The following is a 22,728-nucleotide window of genomic DNA, read 5'->3' on the forward strand; positions in this document are numbered from 1 at the left end:
GGTTTTATTTTTTCCAAACAAAATTACATAATGTGCTTTCAACCTTTTTACATCTTCCTTTATCAACCTCCAGGGAGAGAGCTGCATTCGTTATACGTCTCGACAATCCTTCAGCTTTAGTGACTACTATTCCTCATAAATCTCTTTGCAGCCAAGAATTGAGTTTCCTTTGGGTTTTCAATATTAGAGGATCAAAATTTAGTTTACATCTTTTTTCTGGTCTTTATTAATTACAATTCCTTTGTATATAACTTTTCACGGGACTATTGCAGAGAGTCTGGGGGCACCTCATTTACAGAGCATTGTTCATTTCCCCAACCCACTGAATCGTGAGTTTCTCTCTGGGGGAGTCGACTCCGGGATGATTTGGTCTGTGTTTGTCTTCGCGTTGTCAGCCATATTAGCGCCCTCCTCCATCTCGACCACCGCTAACTTCAGGACATGCACGCGTCAGGCCGGTTATAAGGACGAAGAGGCATAACGGTTTTTATCTGTTTGAAAGAACACTTTCAAATCTGTACAATGGAGGCCGTCAAGGCGTTTAACGGCGAGGTTTGTATATTTATTTGTATGAATGTAGACACGATAAACTCGAGTGTAGGCCTCTGTTGTCATCAAGCCGGTGTCATGGTCCAGGCCATATATATCTTACATAATTTCAACATTTAATCTTTAAAAATGTGATATGTCTGTGTGAATCTTCGCGTGCATTTTGAAAACCGAAAGAGTAACGTTAATTGCAATAAATTCAGATTAAAGCAGTGTTTGGCGTTTTTTCCCGTCATCTTAGTGGAAAATATGTTGATCAAAATTATTTAACAATAAAATATTCCTGCGGCTAAAAGTAATATTTATACATTTTCTTAACTATAGTCTTTTTTACTTAAGTATATTTAATCTTATTTAGGAAGTGCTGGTAATATTCGCGCTGATGTTTCCGCTTCGTGTAAGTGCTGGCGAGCAGCTAAGCTGATCTAGACAACAGGGCATCATAGGCCGCTCAAACTTAACTGCTTTTTAATGCATAACAAGCATGTTTCAAATCATTACGAAAATGCTGCAACCCCGGAAAAGTCATGTGATGCCCAAAGATATTGTAGGTTGTCTCAATGGGTTTTGAGATAATGCCTTTGTTTTTAAAACTAAATTGCTAACAGTTAGCAGCAGACGATTAGCCGTGCTATCTAAACCTGTTTCAATGTAATAGACTTCACTTTTCTCTGAACTAGTTCAGTGAGATCATATCTTTATCAATTAATTTTTTTCAGTGTGAATTTTCATTCTCGTGGGCTAGTTTATCTGCATTTGAAATAAGGAATTATAATCAACCAATGAGTTGTTTGTTTTATGATTTAAGTTAGCAGTGCACATCATATACGTTTAGAGAAAAAACAAAAATAGTCCCAAAAAAGGAGACTTGTGTAAAAGGACAATGTGATTTTATTGCAAATATAAGTTTTACAGCATCCCTGTAATACATCTTGTAGTTACAACATAATAGCAACAAACTGAAATGTATGATATATATCTTTCGTTCTTGTTAGAGATTGTTTTATTTAAAAAAAAACAGTGAATTACTGAATGCAAATATAGTACAAATATACATTAGGGTTGCGTGATATATTAAAGCCGATAAATAATGGATTATTTCCTTCACCTACACTTCAGATGCACACTGTACGGTTTTGAATTGCTTGAAATATGATTGGTATAACTAACAAAAGGGAAAATACAGTTAAGTGCAACATACAAGTCTGTCATATAGGCTACATAAAATTATAATGAGAACATCAACATATAATTGTGTGCTTGGGACATGGCTTTTAATTGATACTTTTGTTGTAATCCAGCTCTCAAAAATTATATAAAAGTTTGGATTTAGATTTATCGACTAACATAACGGTTATTGGCTTTCAAATATAAATAATTTTTGGTTATCGGGATCGGCCAAAATGTTTATATTGGTGCATCCCTAATATACATGTAATGCATATACATGCATCCAGTAGATCACATTTGGCTAAATTAATAACTTGCATTATAAAGAAAGAATGTTAAAGCACATTCACCATGTTTTTTTTTCTTTTCTTTTCCAGCTGTACTCACTGAATGAATACAAACCACCTATCTCCAAAGCAAAGATGACCCAGATTACAAAATCAGCAATTAAAGCTATAAAGGTAAGTTTAATAACAAGGTAACATAACATTAAGGCCAAATTTTTATGGAGTCCCTCTACTGATTACTCTATTCCCATTTTGGATTTATCCCAAAGAACACATGTTTATTCATAAAAGCATCATGTGTTAATACCCCCCCCCCCCCAAGATAATTGCCGTTTAATTTGCCTTTTCTATTACATTTAATGTCAAATACCGGTAAATAAAGCAAAATGTTTATAACACTATTAACATAGCTATAGGGTATTTTAGTTTCCTTTACTCAGCAACAAATCCATTCAATTTAACGGTATTCTGAACAGAACAAGAATGACATCAAGACAAAAAATAATAATTTAAAGTGAAACTGAAACAAACTGGTGTTGGGCTAATGGAGACAACCACGCGCATTCAGCACGAATCCAAATCTTTCGATATTCATGATGCTAAATATTATTTATGATGTATACTAGGCTTTGTACTTCACTTGTGTTCCAATATCCATGTAAAACATAATCCTTCACACGTGCAAAAATTAGCTTGGCATAATTACTCTTTGTGTGTTAAACATCATGAAGAAAAACAACAAATGAAAAAATTACATGATCATAATCTATGACAAAATACTATTATAAACTAGATTAGTTGAAAATTCAGCAGCAAAAGTTACTCTAGAAAAATCATGAGAGGAAAAAACATTATTTAGTGGCGATGGAGAACAAATAAAAGTGAATAAGTGTAGCACTAAATCTGTTAACATGTTACTCATTGCTCTTTGTATTGTAAAATACATTCATGAAAAACAAGTAAATATATTTATATTATATACTATAAAAATGAAAAGACATTTCTTTTAAATGTATAGCGCAGCTGTTTTAATGAGGCAGCAACATAGCAACATATTATAGATGGGACAGAACAAGAAAGGCTACTAATAATCTTTCATTGCCCAAAAATATTATAATATGAAAGGCTCCAATACAGAGCGGCACAAAACGCTTATACGGATCCCGTGTGCAGAATGAGGTGCTTGAAACAACTTGGAGTCGCAGCTCTTCGCATTGAAAAGTTCAAAGCAAAAAGGGAAGATATATTGATGCGTAGTTCCGGTGTATTTTATCAATGCAATAGTTTATTGAGCCTTTTCTTTTTAACAGTTTAAAAATTTCAGTTACTGTGCGCGTGAAGAACAATTAGCCTATTGCACTCTCTACTCAGTGTTGTGATCTAAAAGATGCCCAGGAGAAAGTTACATGAACAGCAATAAACTCCAGAAAGATAAAGTCATTTTATGCGAAACCATAGACCTTTATCTACAGATCAAGTATAATAATAGTAACATTGAATCATCTTGGAGAGTGTTTCATCATGTTGACTGTGGTAACATTTGAATGCTGAATGGAGAATGACTGACAGCCGCAGCGGAGGGAAGCACTTAGGCTACTTGAATTTAACGACTTCAGTCTCTACATCACATTAAACTATTGAATGGCTTTAGAACACTTATTATATAGTGCACGAAAAGTTGATGGTTCTTTATAATAATTGTGTGCCTTTTGTGAGGCTTTACAATAACACAGAATAGTATACGCACAATATCGGATTTGGATCGGTCTTGTCTGACCGATACCCGATCCGGCAAAGAATGGCAGTATCGGATCGGCGCATCCGTAGTTACGTGTACAGTGCGTGGTCTCGTCTGCCGGTATTTTCCTTAAGTGCTCTACGAAGGCATTATTTATGTCGTTTGGAATGCAGTGGGCTTATATATAAAAAATATGAAACGCACTGACAGAAGGCTGCTTTCAATTTCAAACACTCAAACACATGCGGACAGTATTTTATTGTCTATCCGCCTTACTGGTATGTCAGAGTTTATTTTGTATTAAACCTCATAGCTTGTCATTAATTAGTTAAGATATGCTGTGATTTGAAATTTGAACATGAATTTTTATTCTTATACACAGACATTTCATGGAACGTAAGGTCAGGAATATTTGCCTCAAAAGTCATGGAAAAGTCATGGAAAATTATTGTTAGAAATTGACAAACCCTTACTTTTCCATTTCGTTGCAAGTGAGGGTCAACCGAGTGTTTGCAGAGAGAAAGAGAGCCTGCACACACGCCCTTCTGATTGGGAGCGATTTATGATGGATTCTGTTGCATCTCTTGTCGTGTTGTGAATGGATAAATTGCTTATCGCTTGAATCTTATCGCATTGCGTCTGGTTAGTCTTAAAATAAGTTGTATTAAAGTTAAGGTAATAAAGTCTTAAAAATCTGAAATGGTTTAAGAAAAGTCCTAATTATTATTTCAAGAGGTCTTAAATTTGGCAACGGAAATCACAATAATATGCTTATGGCATGTTCTCGCAGATGAACAGGGATCCTGGACATCTTTCTTACGTTATTTTTCTTCTGCAGTCAGTAGAAATGTTTCTATCATGTCTTAAAGGGGCACTCGGCAACTCTAGCTATTTCTTCGCTGATTTTCACCTTTGTTGTCGCATGTTTTCTCAACGAGCTCCCCCTACAGCTGTGAGGCGTATATTTCACAACAATGTCGTAAAAAAACTCACTTGTGGCACCCTCCTCCCCCTTTCTACCTGCTGCTCATGTGCATTTGTTATTATCGGAGCTGGCTAACTTTATCGTGTGGAGCTATGTCTACAGAGGTGGGTAATACATCATACACATTGAGGGCGGCGTGTGTGTTTATTTTGAATTGCCGTAAAGCAGTTTGTGTTTCTCGCTCGTTCTCGCTTCTCACTAGACTTCCTGTTTCCAACTTACCGGGACGTTAGTCCCCATGTTGCAAGGTTGGTTTTCCGTCTGGGAACGCTGGGGGGAGCGGGGAAAGTCACCATTCTCACTAGAACAGGTTATTAAACCATCCAAATGATTTCTAAATGGTTTTATTAAGTTGAAATAGTTGCCGAATGCCCCTTTAAGTTATTTTAACTGTGATCTTAATTGTCTACCACCTGTAAACTGGTGTCTTAAATGGATAGTTTTCACAAAAATGAAAATTTTGTCATTTACTCATCCTTATGTTGTTCCAAACCTGCATGAGTTTGTTTCTTCTGTTGAACATAAAAGAAGATTGAGTAAAAATGTAGGTAACCAAACAGTTTACGGCAGCCATTGACTTCCATATTTATTGTTTTTCCTACTGTGGATGTCAATGGCTACCATAAACTGTCTGGTAACCAAGATTCTTCAAAATATCTTTGTTCAACAGAAGAAAAAAAACTCATACAGGTTTGGAACAACATAAGGGTGAGTAAATGACAGAATTTTCATTTTTGGGTGAACTAAGGCTTAAAGGACTGCTCCACACAGTTGCATGTGCAATAATAGTTTGTTTTTCCTCCTCGTTCAATTAACCATATTGTTTAAAGGTGCTGTATGTATTTTTTTGACTGTACTAATACATAAAAAAAACATAATATGTTTGCATACATTTAAGAGAATATGTGATATTTAAGTTCACATACTTGTTTCTCAGAAAAGGCTAAATCTGAAAAGGTGTAATTAAATGTAACAAATCATGTAAAAATATGATCATCTTTTGTTGTAAAATTAAACAATATTTATCAAACTTTGATTTTTTCCTTAATCTTTTAAACAACTGACAGGGAATTACTATGAAATGTAGTTTGATCACAATCTTCTTAATTTCCCAATTTCTTACATCAGCTTAGGAGAGTCAAATTGGATGACTACAGGGTCTCATCTCAGCATCACTTGTTTAACAGTTTATCTATTGCCAAAATTATGGCAAAAGATCAGTCAAGCATAGAGATTAATTGAATCAGTATGTATTAGTTTGTGCAAGAAAAATGTCCGTCAAAATATAACGTACAATTTCCTGTTTCTGTCAGGAACCAGCACTTGACTTTTCAATTGGATTGGCTTTTATTCTTTTAAGCATGCAGTGTAAAATGTTTCACTCAGTTCCCTGATCATTCTGATTTAATGTCAATGAGTGAAGATCAAATGTGTACTCTCGTGTGTCATGTTTTATGCACATTACACATCTATCTCTGAAAGACAGCATGTTTCAGTAGCTTAGGCTAGGGATGCTCCGATTGATCGGACGCCGATCATGATCGGCCGATATTGGCTAAAAATAGATTGATCAAAAAAAGCCGATCACGTGATGTAAATTACTCGCGCGACTTTTTCCCACCTGCATGCGTGGCGCACGGGCACACAACAGCAGAGTGGAGCTTGGCAGTGGCAACATGAGTTCATGACACCGGAACGAATAGGGAGTCTCCCAACGGATTGAAGCGCGCGTCCGAGTGAAGACCGTGCACCGCGCAAGCCACAACAGAACGCGGTATCTGCGCCACAGATCGCTGTGGCAACGAGCACTTTGATCACTTGATAAAAAAAAAACATTTCAGCGCTAGATCGCCTCTTATTTAACAAATGAACAAAATGAATGCTCTGAGTTAACTGGAGATGTTTTTATTTATTTGTATTGGTACATTCGTGCCGCAAGATGTTTCAAAAGTGGTGGTGGTATTTTGTTTTTTTTTGATCTGACGTAGTTGGTTCCTCAACTACATCAGATTCAGATTATTTTATTTAATGCCATGTCAGCATTCAAATTTATTTTCATGGCAAAAATTCAATTATAAAAATACAATTATCATATAATTACAATAAAACAAAACAAACAAGAAGTAATTTTATACAATAATGAACATATGATAAAAAATCCAAAACCTTTTCAGGCATAATCTCATTAAATATGTCCTTTAATGAAGTAACTTAAAAGAGCATTCTGCTCAACTACATCAGACGTTCATAATAATAACAGAAAAGAACTTGCCATAGTTTTGTCCTTTTATCAGTAGCCAGTTTTGGTGTAACAAGTTGTACATTTTGTTGCCAATTAGTAAATGTAGTGGGTGTATTAAGAGGCTACAATTTCCAAATATGCCTAAGTGTAACTTGATCCCCTCCCATTAGGCTGATCTGTTGTGTGTTGGTCTGCCTGACCCCTCTTTGTTTGGAATAATTTAATGTTACTCTGCCTTATTTGGGAAAGCTGGCCTACAGTAGCCTTAAGACATCTTATTTTCTAAATGCAATTAAATAAACACATTTAGACAAATGGTGCAAACTCTGCTAGATTATAGATAAAAGATTCCCATTCCCCTGCCATTCTGTGATCGGCAATCGGCAGATCATGATTTTGGTGATCGGTGATGGCCCCAAAAATGCTGATCGGAGCATCTCTAGCTTAGGCTGCCGTTTTCTCCTTCTCAGAAAGCTATGATGTAGTCAAAATATCCAGTAGTGTGGGTTTTCCAGGAAATGTATGTATTCCCTGGACCTCTGCTTCTCGTAAATACTAATATGTATTGTGCACATTATTTGGGGTGTGCGAAACAACGCTTTCCAATATTTTGAATTTGGACTGGAGTACTCATTTCAACCAGTAGCTGTCAATATTATGATTTTGGATTTATTTGGATAAGTCCAAATAATTTGGACTTATTTGGATTTTACAAATGTATCTGTATACATATAAAAACAATCCAATCAGGTTTTGTTGGTACTAGGGTTGTCGCGGTGAAGGAATTTCCCTTGCGGTGGTTTTGAGTGGCTCAATAGCGCAGTATGACATTTAATTTTGATTTTTTTATATTTATTTGTTGCTATATAAATAAGTGTTACGCTGTGGTCAGAAGGCACAAAAATTAGGACATATTCAGTAACTGAACCCAAACAGCATTTACAATACCCTTTTACAATATTTACTTCTTATTAGGGTTTAAAATGGGTTACAGTAATACACATTGGTGTCAAAGGGGACAACTTACTTCTAGGGCTGGTCCGAATACCCTTTTTTGAGCTTCGAAGCTTCGGTAGTAAAGAACATCAAATATTCGAAGCGTTGGAATCTCTACATGTTGCGAGAGAAATTTTAAGGAAGTTCTGGGAGTCTCCCGCATATTAATAGCGGTTCCTTGATGCCTAGCCTGGTTAAAACCAGACCCTTCTCAGTCATAACTGAGTTAGGGTCTGGGGAAGGTTCATTCACAGCTCATTTCCAAAGGGGCGTCACCAACGGACGTCGCTCAAATGCCTCTGTAAGATATTTAGGGCTGCAGCTATGGATTCTTTTTGTAATCGATTAATCTAGCACTTAATCGATTGATTAATCGAGTAATCGGATATTTTTTTGTGTGTTTTATTAACAGAATAGTTATATTAAACTTGTGTCTATTTCAGTTAAAGCTGTTATAAGTTAGGCCTATATACTATAAGTTATATAGTATGCAAGTTATAAAGCTATCTCATATGTGAATTTTCCTTTAAGATGTTATAATATAACCACCTTAAGCATCTAAGCATATTTGTGTATTCTGGTAGTTTAACGCTGAAGAAGAGCTGTAACGTGACTTGTTGTTGAACACGCAGTAAAAGCTGACGCACTTTTTGTTCCTTGCGTTTTAACTGAAAAATGAGTACTCCGAAATCTTTATTAAAAACCAACAGGCTGGGGACTTTAATTTTTTGTTGTTGTCTGTAACTATTTGGCAGTTGTGAAATACAAACAAGGTCTCGCAAAGACTGCAATACAATATTTGTTCCTCCATCACGTCCCGGTGTGTACAGTTAATGCATGCTGAAATGATTGTTGCGTGGCTACATAAAAGTTTAAGCATATGTGATGCATTGCTGCAATTGGTCTGACTGGCGTGTGTGTGTGTGTGTGTGAAGGGGTTCTTTTTTTAGGCTATACTCTCTTACAATTGAACGTGATAGTTACGTTTACTATTTAAAAATGTCATCAAAGCTAAAAATCATATCTAGTCAAACCGCATCACGACATCGCTACAAATACAGTATGGGATTAAAATCAGCGAACATCAATAGGCTTAGACTACGTTACCTTGTTTCAGTGAGTTAAGTGTATTAATTGATTTAAGTGTGTAATGATCCCACACTTTAGACAATTTGTGCCGTTTATTTACATATTTATTCTCCGCCATCGCGCCAACTAAATTCAAAATATATGCTTCCTGAACAGGTCAGTTTGAATAAACGGTCTGTGTGAAACAATCAAATCCCTGCGCCGCGCGTCATAGGAATTTAATGAGGCTTCGAGGCAGAGTGGCCTCGAGGCCTCGGAATTTTTGTAATCGAGTAACTCGAGGAATCGTTTCAGCCCTAAATCAATTGCATAGACCTTAAAACCAATTAGATCGATCTTCATCTTGTAAAGCCCGCCTCAACTTTTGTGATTGGTGCCTCGGTTTGGAAAGATTGGAAATGAGCTTGAATGGGCTGTTCGCCAGACTAATTTGCAGAGCAAATCTAAATTTGCCGGAAGTTCATCTGGGTTTTCCCAGGCTACCTGATGCCCGCAAATTAGTTCAAATCTCCCGGAATCTAGAGCCTGCAAGCTCCAAACCGTGTAGCGCGCACGACAGAGAGGGAGAGAGCGAGAGACCTTGTGTGTGTGTGCAAATGTGCGTGTGTGCCTCTTGAAGCGCATGTAAGACAGACAAAACCGAACAATCACCCCCGTCAACAAAACCGAACAGTCTTCTTGCAAGTTGGGATGTCTGATATCTGTCTGTCCGTTTGCGTTTTAATTATTTCGAGAACCGTTCATCCAAACGACTTCACAAGGGAGTGCAGTGTCCTATTTGGTGCAATATAGATAGACAGGTGAAACGCGACACGTTCATAATTAATAGAATTAATAAACTACAGAACAGCGCGAGCGGGAAGTTGCGCGCCTCAAGCGAGCAGCGCTTATATGCTCTGAGAACGGAGACTGCACTACTGATATAAAACACACACTGACACACACACACACACACACACACACACACACACACACACACACACACACACACACACAGGTCTGTTAACTTAAGCAATATTTTTAATAAGGTAGTCTTATAATATTTTTCTCACTGACAAAGTAGGGTAGATTTAAATAAATAAAAACGCAATTTAAATAAATAAAAACTAAATTTAAATATAGAAAAACTAAATTTCGCCTATATTTCGCAGTAGATTAATTTAGATTGATAATAATGGGTAAAAAGGATAAAACATTTTGTTTCTATCATTCTATTTTCCACAATGTCAAAGCAACGCAGCTTAACCCAAAATACAAGCTCAGGCATGCACGTCTGTCCGTACAAACTCCGCTGTTCTGCGCTCTAGCCAGAGAATACTCCCGTTGCAGGAACTCTTTTAGCAGTCCAAGAAGCAAATATATTTATTAAGTAGCTATAATGTTAATGTATTATATTTCACCAGATTTTATAGTGTAAAACATTCAAGCGCGAATGAGAACCGTTTCGAGGGGGAAGCCAGGTGTGCAAAAAAAAAAAAACAATATTCGAATGTCAAATTTTCAAATCGAATACCAACCCACCGAACGATTATTCGAATATTCGGGTCCAGCCCTACTTGCTTCCAAAGGAAAACACTACCTCTTACTGTTAAAGTGAAAGAAGGGAAAAAAACCTTTGTAAGAATTTTTTACTGTCATAAGATATGTGATCATAACACATCTGCTGTATGTGGAATCATGTTAAACATTTAAATCAACATTTTGTAAGTCCATAAGTAGTTGTCCTTAGCCCTTTTTAGTTCTATTAATTTTATTATTATATGCGAGATGTTTTTATACCTTTAAAAGTGTGCCTTTGTATGAACTATTGTGTAAATGTTTTGTAGAACAGAACCCACGTAAGACCCCGTAAGACCTTCGTTCGTCTTTGGAACACAGATTAAGATATGTTTGATGAAATCTGAGAGCTGTCTCACTCCTTCATAGGCTGCTAGGTAATTGTATCTGCCGGCCCAGAAAAAGTTAGATTTTTCATTTTTGGGTGAACTAACCCTTTAAGCTGGAGTTTTCAACCACACTACACGGCCGCAAATCCTTACAAATGAAATGCACCACTGACTCCGTTATCTTATTTGCACGAGTTGAGGTAGAAGGAAGTATGTTGGTGTTATTATCCTGTGTATCCAGATTTTGGCTGAGGTAGCAGTGCTGCCATTACATCCGCGTCTTAAAGCGGCACTATGCAGGATTTCTGTTTTTGTCAAACAGCGATCCTTAGAGTCGCTGTAGAGTACTTGTATTTAACGTTACTGTCGTAAACACCACTCACACAGAGCGTACTTGCACTCACGGCCTCTGCAGTTCATAATAATAAAGTAGCCTACCGCGTTAGGCTTACCTGAGCCTAAATGCCAGATGACACCAGTAAAGTGTATCATATACGTCGCATTATTTCGCAGGGCTCTCAAGTTTTGAAGACAGGCAAGAGTGACATCCAGCCGACAGATACATTTTTGTCATTGGTTGTTGCGTTAAATCTTACCCAGATACAATAGTGCTATTTTCTGATTGGCTATTGTGTAGCTCGACGAACAACACCAGAGGAGACGCGCTTGATTCCTGCCGGTTCCACAGTGAGAGCCGCGCGGCCAGAGTTTTGGCATATTAAATATATTACAAATAGTTTTTCAGCGTGAGAAATACAATGTGTGGGGGGAGATCGTGACAAAAGACAGAAATGAGACCGAAATGAGTGACTGTCACGCTCAATGCGTGACACTTGAGAGCCCTGATTTCGTAACGTCCGTTATGATGTTGTTAGACATGATTATTGCAATTTATCATAATAGTTTGCAAATTGCGCTCATTTACACTATTTACAACATGTAGGCTTATTTATGTCCTGATAATTACGTGAGATATTGACAACTGTAATCGCAGGAATCAACTTTAACAGTGAAAGACTGAGTGAGTGGGACTCTTGTCCGGTTCCTCGTTTGCCAGATTCTCGTTAACTTTTTCTTGACTCTTCCGACCGCGCTTTCTTCGTTTTTTTTTCGCCATTCTGAAAACGCAGGTCCGATGTTTACTCGTGTCTGACTCCTCGCTCGGTCAGTCTGCCATTTCCTCTTTCTCTGTTCCTCCGACAATGCTTTTCTTGCTGTCTGCTTCTTATATGCCAGCTTTGCCATGGGACGACAGTTGTTCTTATAGCTAGCCGTATACTAGATGGGGGCGTGTACACGTGCAGTGCCGTAAAGCAATTCGTTACGGCGGCCCGCCGGCCCAAAGTTGCAAGGGTGGTTTTGCGGCTCTCAGGCATCAGGGGGGTGCGAGACGACCACCATTCAACACGAAATCAGTAATATAAACATTACAATGACTCCAAAGCTGTTCGGTTAAGGTAAAAAAGTTACTTAGTTCTGCTAAGTGATAACGGAAGTTGGTTGTTTCTTGAATATTTTAGTGTAGTCTGGCAAAGCTTACAAACAGCAATTGTTTTATCTAATTATAATTAATTATGATTTACTACTACCTGACTTATTTTTAAACCAATGTGCACCCTCATGTCGGATCTTCAAGCTGGAGTGCGCTCTTATATTTTCTAACATGCTCGCTCCCGCTTACTTCTGAGACATTGGCCGCATGAATGTAAATTACGGGCAACTGTTAGCTTTGCGGAGGTCGTTTGACACAGAAGGGATTTGATGAAATGTTGACGTCATTTTAGACCAGTTTAAAGCATGATTTAAAAAAAAAAGTTTAGATGTAGAGGTTGGAATATCGATACAATATTGTGAAAAAATATTGCAATAGTTAGCTGTATTAATATTTTTGCACAGCCCTATACGAGACAATGCTTTCTTCATTGTACTTGTTGATACAGATTATCAATACCTTTATTTTCATTGCATTAGTAATAAAATAAAATAAATGAGTATAGATTCCAAAGGAATTTGAATCATATTAGTTGGTTTAATTTGTTTACCAAATAGATGTTTTCTTTCGTTATTATATTTTTAGTTCAGTTATATATATTATGTATCCATTGTGAAACTACAGGACTTTCTTCTTTTTCCCAAGAACAGGTGATTAAGTTTAGTCTCCAGCAAACAAATATTTAGCAACAATCATTCATATTTGGTGATTCTAAAATTTAGAGGATAAATGTGTAGTATGCACAACTTGGGATAAAGAGGTATCTCTTTCCTAATAATTTGAAAAATGTCCTTTCACAAGATGAGAGCAGTATGTTATGCTTTATTCATTCTGTGATCATCTATATCTTTTTCTAGTCATAGTCTTTTTAGCACTACAATGATGAGGACTGGAGAACACACTGACTGCGGATTAACACTTTTTTTTTTAAACCCTACTGAAATCAGAAATCTGTCCTCTTCACTAATTCTCATAGTTGAGGAACATATGTTTACTGAAAACTAAACTAGCTAATTATGCTAATATTTACGCTGTATGGAAAGTAGCCGTTTAGATAATTATTTAGTGCTGTTGTCTCAGTCTTGGCTGTGAGTGCACATTTTATTTTATGGCTTGTTGATAAGGCGATTTTGATTGGTTAATGATGCTGGTTAATTGCTTAAAAGAATTTGACATGTTCATCCTTATTAAGAACCAAGGTTAACTTTTGAAGTTGTTTTGTCTTTTGGGATATAACTAATAATTAAATAAATTTTTTTTTAAATTTAGATTGTAAAATATTGTATTAAATCTGTACTGAATAAAGTATTGGGCAGAATCATATATACTGATTGTTATGATTTGTATAGTAGTTGTATCAAGGCGGCGCGTAAAAGGTCATTTATAGCTGTTTAGCTACTAACCTGATTTATAAAGTGGTGATTTGAAGACAGATCATGTGAAGTACTTTTCAGGTTTTTGTCTGTAGAGTTTCATACATTATGGCAACACAGTGTAGTTGACTGTATTGTGACATGACATGAAATAATGAAAGAATGTGTTTAGTGCAAAAAAAAGTCAAAGGCCTCGTTTCTACCTGGTAAGATGTTTTTGGGGATTCAATCATAAGTGGTCAGAGCTACATAAAATCGGAATCCTTTTGTAACACCACTGAAACCCATACAAATTTATTGAAGGCACAATATGTAGGATTTTTGGATTGAAACCACTCATTATATATTTTATATTAGTATATATGTCAGTGTTTCCCCTAGAAATTTTTCCAGCAGCGGTGCTGTTACGTGCCCGAGGTTGTTACCAAGCCGCGCGTGGTGGGGTCCGGGGGCATGCACCCTGGAAGATTTTTTTTTAAAATAACCCCTTAAACCATGACTTCTGGCAAGTTTTGTGGATAGTAATGGACCTTTTTGAGAAAAACAAATATGACATACCATCAACTGATTCAAGGCATGATTATTGCAGCACGTACCTTGAACTGCAGTCACAAAAAGAAACCTCCATTTTATAATTTTAGACAGGATTGTTCATGTTTTCTTTTGTGTTCATTTTCAGCTTGGTAGAAATTGTTTAGGGGGAAAATGAAACGGCACAACCCAGAAAAAGATTATTTACAATTTATTGAAAATTTTATCATAATGGGAAAGGCCACACCCAATCTGTGAGCACTTGATTTTTCTGGGCTTTTAATAGAAGATCTCTAAGGCTTTTTGGTAATTGAATGATATTGTGTGGGTATTTTTTGTTTTTGCAAGAAGTCTTATGCTCATCTAGCCTACATTTATTTAATCAAAAATACAGAAAAAACAGTAGCCTAATATAGTGAAATATTATATCATGATGTTCTTTTTAACTTTTTATTAATCAAAGAATCTTAAAAAAAAAAAAAAAGATCATCACGTATCATCATATTAGAATGATTTCTGAAGGACACCAACAAGTTTAGTAGACTCATCTGACAAATTAAATATGATTTAACGTTAACTATCAGGACTATGAGCAGTAGGTGATAGGCCTACTTTCTCGTCTTCATGGAGAGCGCTGTTCGTACCGTTTTCTCCTTTCCACAAGCGCTTGCTCTCCCGTGGCGTCTGTCGTTGCTATGCAACCATGAACAGAGGCGCGCTTGAAAAAACGAGCGCGCCGGAGGCATTTGAAATAATGAATTTGCACGCGCAAAAAACGTGCTTATGGCAACGTGACATTAGTCTAATCGAAAATAATTCCATATGTGGCTCTTTCCTCCTTGTTTACAAGGGGATTCAGAGCCACCGCATGCAGCGCCGCCGGTCGCCATGACTGTGTTTTTAAGTGAATGAAGTGAATGTCGTGATATTGCTGATCATGGAAAGATTTTGCAGCGGAGCTGAAAATCCAGCTGCGGCGCTGCGCCGCTGCTGAATACATTGTAGGGGAAACACTGTATGTTATATATTAGTTTTATGTTTTGTTGCCTTGCATTATCCCAAATGTTTCCAACAATGTTTTAATCCAGAGAAATCCACAATTTTACATGCATTTCATCGCCTGTCAATGACATCATATCTGCGCTACCCTTGATTTCAGGTTTTTCTCCCGTAGAAACCATGGAACCCCAAAGATGCTTTAATATATTATGTGTTTTATTAGACCAATGAGCAACTATTTGGAGACATCCATCGACAGAAAAGGAAATCATTGTTATTCAACACGATTAGTCTTATTGTTATAATCTTTAAATTAAATGCATGCTATTTATGCTATATAACACAAGTCATCCATTTTTTGTTCATATGATATTCTAGTTTCGGAGTCTCATACCAGCCACCGAGCAAACGCATTATATATAAAGTTATAACATAACTTGCAACACACTTTTTAGTATGATTGTTTGACCAAGTAAAGCACAATTGAGTTACCCCACAACATTAATTAAAGTAAAGTGACCTGTATGAGTAGTAATTCGGCATGTGCATCTATTTCATTAGAACGAAATATTGTTAATTTAAGTGATCAAACGTAACTGTAACAATGTTCAAGTTCAGGGAAGGAGGAGGCAAACATTAAACGTAAATTTAATCATAACTAAAGGACCGGCATCTGCTGACTGCGTCATAAGCACAATAAACATAAAATATCCCAGGCTCTTGACCCTTCCCTGCTTCATACCACAGTAACATTAATAAAACTTTAATACATTAGCTCATCCATGAACATGATTTCTGCCTGAGTCCCGTCGGATTGCTTTCCATTGGCTGTGGAGGTGAAGACGAAACTATCCATGACTCCACACTCATCAAGCTACGCCTTTGTTTTGAATAAGCGACCTCTAGCAAAAATACATATTGTGCCTTTAAAAAACTGTGACTGCTTCACCTTTGTATTGTAAATACTAATCTGTCTGGAATGCAAACAGCAGTGAAGCACCACCTACTCACCCCACTCAACTAATGTAATCATTATGGGATGTGTTATATAGGAAGTGTACCATACAAAAATATACATTGAAATGGATGTCTGTGGAAAATAAGAAATAGATATGAAAAGCCTAGTCTTGTGTTTGGGTCCATTCGTGTGACACTTGGCCCTAGGGGTGGGCAATATGGAAAATCTTATATCACGATAATGTTTAGTAATTTTATTGCTCGCTAAAGATATATATCACAATATAAAAAATGAGGTATATGACACAAGCGTAGGCAAGCATGAGTAATAAAAACCATCAGCTTGGAACAATTCAGGTATCATGGTCCTGGAGGACCCCCAATGCTGCACGTTTTGAGGGCGTTTTTACACTGGCAGGTTAGTTCAGAACGGGGCACGGTTTGCATGAAAAATTGCTAATGTGAAAGCTGTCATGGGGACCTTGGAGAGCGCCGAGGTACCGAACCCGAGACTACCTGTGCCAGGTGCACGCTTGTTCAGGAAGTAAAGTAACATGCGCATGCGTTTTAGCCGATTACAATGTATTTAGTTCCATAAAAACCATGTAAGGGATGATAGTTATACAATAAAACGCTTGTAAGGCATGATAGTTATACAATAAAACGCATGCAATGCATGATAGTTATACAATAAAACGCATATAAGGAATGATAGTTATACAATAAAATGCATGTAAGGGATGATAGTTATACAATAAAACACAGGTAAGGAATGATAGTTATACAATAAAACGCATGTAAGGCATGATAGTTATACAATAAAACGCATGTAAGGCATGATAGTTATACAATAAAACGCATGTTAGGCATGATAGTTATACAATAAAAAGCATGTAAGGGATGATAGTAATCCAATAAAACACATGTAAGGGATGATAGTAATCCAATAAAACACATGTAAGGGATGATAGTAAGGGATGATAGTAATACAATAAAACACATGTAAGGGATGATAGTAATACAATAAAACACACGTAAAGGATGATCGTAATACAATAAAACACATGTAAGGGATTATCGTAATTTAATAAAACACATGTGAGGGATGAGTGTTGATATTTTACCTTGGATACGAGCGAGAATGAGCCTGCAGTGTAATAGCTCATAGCGTGTGCAATCAGGAAAACAAATTAATAGCAATCCACTGTTTCCTCAAAAGAGCCTGTTTAAAAGCTGTGTAAAAACGCCCTGAAAGTCCCCTCTTTCTGACACATTTCAGGTCCTGCAGTTTCTTCTAATGAGTTTAATCAGTCGTGTTTGATTGGGGAGACAAAGAAAATGTGCAGTTTGGGGTCCTTCAGGAACAGGGTGGAGAAACACTGCACTAGAGTTACCGATTTGGAGTACACAATATACAAAATAGAATTGACCACTCAAGTACTTTATTTAAATGTTCTCTTTACATTTTCCACACATTCTTTGCATAAATCATGGCACAAGCTCAGGCCATTTACAGGTTATCTGTATCAGTTTTCTAACTGAGTATTTTTTGTTGGTGTTTCAGGGACATTGCAGTTGTTGCATACTTGGTATTTTGAACTCCTAATGTATTGTTTGTTTTTCTGTGAATAACACCTCTTTCCCCTTCCCTCAGCAGCTCTCCCAGCTCCCCCAAAGCACTGAAAGTCAAGCAGGAGGATGGGGCGAGAGAGAGTTTCAAAGAGATAAGGGAACCCCTAACCAGCTTAGGTAGGAGATGGGCTGTTTCAAAAGGAGGATGGAAGAAGCCACATGAGAAATAACTCAAAATGCTCTTTAATATAGGCAGGATTGTTAGGGGGCCCTTATGGTTCCCAGGGTTCACTGCTTCAGTGATGTCATCTCACCTGTATTTATGTATTGCGCGTGTAGACCAATGCCGTTTGAAGAGTGTTTTTAATGGAAGTACGAAGTTTTATGCCTGCAGGTGTTAGTCTTTTATTGTTGTTATGACAACTTCTGTGTTACAAGTTTGTCTGGAAAGATCTTAACTTGAGTTTATTTCGAGATTTGACGCTTTCATTTCGAGATTTGACGCATTCATTTAAGATAGTTTAGGCTATTTTTTTGTTTGACCAAGTGAGATGTAGTTCTTGAGTGTTGGGTGTCCGAGGATGATGTGTTGGTTGTCATAATGAACCTCAAGCTCACTAGACGAGATGATGCACGATATTGGGTTCACGAGAACAAGACGAGACTGTATTTTAATGCTATTTTTAAGAAATCTTTAATGACAAAACATGACTGGAAAAATACTGAAAGTCACAAAATGCAAAACGATGAAGATGGATTTTGAAATGAATGGCTGTTACTAACAATTATTTTGGTAATCGAGTAGCCGGTCGATTATTTTGACGAATATTCAAGTATACAGGAATTTCATTTATGGTAATAAAAATAGACCCGAGTGCCTTTTTAAAATAGCTTAAAATGCACATATAATAACAATTAAGGATGCACAATAAGGTCACCTTATCAGTATCAGCCGATATATGATCAATTTTAATGTTGTTGATACAGACCCGATAAGAAAATTTGGCTGGAATCTGTCATATAGGCTACATAAAATTAGAATGAAAATACTACCGTAAAAGAACGTTGTGAATTCTCTGTACGCCCATGTTTCAGGGCACATTGTTACAGGATAATCGCATCCACAGCAGAGTTACACTTTCATGACTTTAAGTTTGCGTGTGCATTCCCCTAATATATAATATTAGGGGTGTAACGGTTCACAAAATTCATGGTTTGGTTCGATACGATACAGTGGTGTCACGGTTTGGTACGATACGATACGATACAGCAAAAAGAAAAATGCCAGAGAAATTTCCTATTTATTAAAAGAAAAATTATTTTTAAATGAGTGTGAGTTTTCCTGCATCTTGAAACTTTTAGTTTTATAAATGGGGGTAATCTTTGAAGGATGAACAAATAATGTTTTGGTCATCACATTAAAAATAACATTTAAATATGATAATATTTGAGTTTTGAAGTGCTAGAAAAATATGTGTGATATACTTGAAAGCATTTAACTTTTTCTGCCAAACTTCATGGTTACAGTGAGTGTTACTACATTAAATCCATGGTGAATGTTGCTGATCTGTGGACCTAAAACCTATAACTAGTTCATTCATGGAACCGTGTTTCTCCTGGTTTCCACGTCAGCACTGTTTGATCCGTTAATAACGGAGAAATTTTAATGCTTCTCACTAGATCTCGCAGCAATGTTATTATTTAGTGGAGAATTCAAATGCTTTGTTTACTGGATCTCTCAGCACTGTAGTGTCAGTGTCACTTGATCAAGATCGGCACGCGCAGCACTGATGTTGATGGTCCAAACTGATAAACGATCCGTGAAGCACAAAATAATGAGTAACGCAGTTTCGTTCCGCTTTCACTACGTTTGCCATTTGATGTTGCGCAATGTTGTGATGGTGGATTTTGGTCAGCTGGAAAAATGGTCCAACGAATCGTTCGGTTTGTAATGCTGCGTACCGAACCGAAAGCCTCGTACCGAACGGTTCAATATACGAATACATGTATCGTTACACCCCTAATATATATATATATATATATATATATATTAGTGCTGTCAAACGATTAAAATATTTAATCGCGATTAATCGCATTAATGCCATAGTTAACTCGCGATTAATCGCACATTTTTATCTATTCTAAATGTCCCTTGATTTCTATTTGTCTCATTATTTTTTCTAATTTTAATGCTCTTATCAACATGGAAAAGTGGATCAGTATTAAGTTTTTTCTTAGCTGTGGTATCCATGTGCTTCTGTCTGAAGTCATCCATTGTAGAGCTTAGATCGGGCCCAAAAAAATCAAGCCCGACCCGAGCCCGTGCGCATTGTGTCCGAGCCCGGCCCGACACATAAACTGTAATTATGAGCCCAAGCCCGATTTAAACCCGTCAATTTTTTTCATACGTGGGTCGTTATAACTGACGTTCTCAACTATTTTCTATGTTACATTCTCCCGCCCGCAACATTTTTGTCCCGCTCCCGCCCGCAAATACACTCTTTTTTTTGTAGGCTACCTCCAAATACTTTCGCCTACGTGTCGCCACCATACACATCAGCATAAATGCTCCTGATAAATTATTTGTTATTAAAGCATTAACACACAAACCACTGTTATAACATAAAAGCAAGCAGGCTACTGAGTGCATGGTTTGGCATGACTGAATGCGCGCAAAGTGCACTCCCTTAATAATTCCTAAAAAGCTGACATCAGTTCATCGCAATCTCACACATCTGTTATTATCAGTGAAGCTGACTGCACAATGCAGTGTATATATTATGAAATATCTTTCATAATATATACACTTTGTTTGTTATAATTTGAGGATTTGCCAGCTTACAGAATTCAGCACTGAACAAAAAGTCTGTCTTGAGCGGTGAGGGGAGTCTATTTTAAATGCTTCTGATGCTTCTTCATATGTCTGTGATTGGCTACATCCCTCAACGCTGCAAACATGTTATAAAAAGAAACTCTGGCCTGTAAATCGTTTCTATTTTGTTTTAGTTGTTCTTGTAGCTTTTCTGCAACATATGAATAAAAATGTATTAGTTTTTATGTTTTATTCATAGATATTTCTAGTTTGCGGGAGTCCCGCGAATCGTTTTATTCTCCCGTATCCGCACACAGAGTGAGTGCATTACCGCTCGAGCCCGCCCTCGCACTCGGCCATCAAATCTAGTCCCGCGCCGCACTCTATTGCGTTGAGAGTGCACGTCTCTAGATCGGCGTCTCGCGCTCGCGCCATCCACTCAAAACGTACCGTTAGCCTACTACTCTTTGGCCGGCGCGCAAGCCCAAACAAGTACGTGCGGCGTGCCTGTTGTTTTGTTTCCGGTCTAGCTATCCGGTGTGGTGTTGTTTGCTAGGCCAAAAAGAGCGTTAATCTCGCGATAAAAAAATTGACGCCGTTAAAATGTGTTTGCGTTAACGCCGTTAATAACGCGTTTAACGCACAGCACTAATATATATATGTGTGTGTGTGTGTGATTTATCTCATATAGGATGCATTTGTTTAAGAATTAACACGGTAGTAAAACGTGCCGGTGATCAGCTTAAGTGCATGCAGCTTAAACGGCAATGCACGACATTAATAACTATGATTGGGACTATCATATTACATACAGAGAACACTATTGTAATAAAACCTTGTCGTTGTTACGGGAAGAGCGCATCCAGAACAGGAGTGACACATTCTAAATAGCACTTAACTTAGTTCGTTTACTTGTGCATTTGCATCATTTTGTGCAGATATAAGATGTAATACTGTTTATGTTGCATAAATATTTAATTAATCTCATATAGGATGCGTATGGTTGACTTAATTAAACGGCTAAAGTTAATTAAAGGAGTAGTTCACTTTAAAATTACCCCATGATTTACTCTCCTTCAAGCCATCTTAGGTGTATATGACTTTCTTCTTTCAGACTAATACAATCGGAGTTATATTCTGATTATACAGTTCCTATACGAGCGATTTATAGATTATCATGACCGAATATGCTAATTGAAGATAGTTAACTCCACATCAGCAACATAAATTCATCAACTAACCATTCAGAGATGTCCTGTTGCATTCTACATGTTGTCACTTCTTCTTGAGTCTCTCTATCTTTGTCTGACTCTGTTTTAACATTAAAGGCAGAACAGTTTCTGTCATTTTAGTGTGTCTGCGTGAGGTATTTCGCAGCTGCTAACACACAAGAGCTCTTAAAACCCCGCCCTCTACAGCAGCTCATTTGCATTTAAAGGGCCAGGCACAAAACGGTGTGTTTTTGCTAACCCTCAAAAAGTGACAACTTTAACATGCTATATAAAAATATCTGTGGGGTATTTTGTGCTAAAACTTCACACACACACAGGGACATCAGAGATTTATTTTACATCTTGTTGAAAGGGCATTTTACCACCCCTTTAAATCAGCCCACAGCCAAACAAAATGCTCTACTCTTCTCCACAATGTAATTTAAATGGTTCTAATAATTCCAGTGTAATTGAACATTAAAAACAATTACACACTATCAAGTCTTCCCCTTTTCTCGTTTTCTCAAAAAAACATAAAATAACAATTAATTTTAACATTTATTCTCTCTTAATTCAACCATATGCAAAGCATGCTGGGAACTAACAAGCACCGCCCAGTTTCATTAATTTCCAACACAAATTATTGTAATCCACACTTAAAATTTACATATAGGTCCTTCTCAAAAAATTAGCATATTGTGATAAAGTTAATTATTTTCCATAATGTAATGATAAAAATTAAACTTTCATATATTTTAGATTCATTGCACATCAACTTAAATATTTCAGGTCTTTTGTTGTTTTAATTCTGATGATTTTGGCATACAGCTCATGAAAAC

The 22,728-nt window shown here is 36.9% G+C and overlaps 1 protein-coding gene across 4 annotated transcripts in view; it reads left to right on the top strand.

Annotated features, from left to right (window-relative positions):
- Positions 1 to 363: 363 nt before the first annotated feature.
- The window catches only part of scaf8 (SR-related CTD-associated factor 8), a 75,865-nt gene continuing 53,500 nt past the window's right edge, over positions 364 to 22,728 (top strand). The window contains exons 1-3 of one of the 4 annotated variants that reach the window (XM_077238651.1): positions 364 to 552; positions 2,097 to 2,180; positions 17,949 to 18,043. Coding sequence is in view for 2 of the 4 variants with exons in the window: in XM_077238649.1 (XP_077094764.1) it covers positions 523 to 552; positions 2,097 to 2,180 (114 nt within the window). In the remaining 2 variants the exon portion in view is untranslated. The remainder of the gene's footprint in view (positions 553 to 2,096; positions 2,181 to 17,948; positions 18,044 to 22,728) is intronic. The other 3 variants (XM_077238652.1, XM_077238649.1, XM_077238650.1) reach the window with 3 other exon arrangements.

This window comes from Siphateles boraxobius, unplaced genomic scaffold, assembly GCF_051911475.1.
Source record: "Siphateles boraxobius isolate OS27281-9 unplaced genomic scaffold, OSU_SipBor_1 22, whole genome shotgun sequence".
In the NCBI taxonomy this organism is placed as follows: Eukaryota; Metazoa; Chordata; class Actinopteri; order Cypriniformes; family Leuciscidae; genus Siphateles; species Siphateles boraxobius.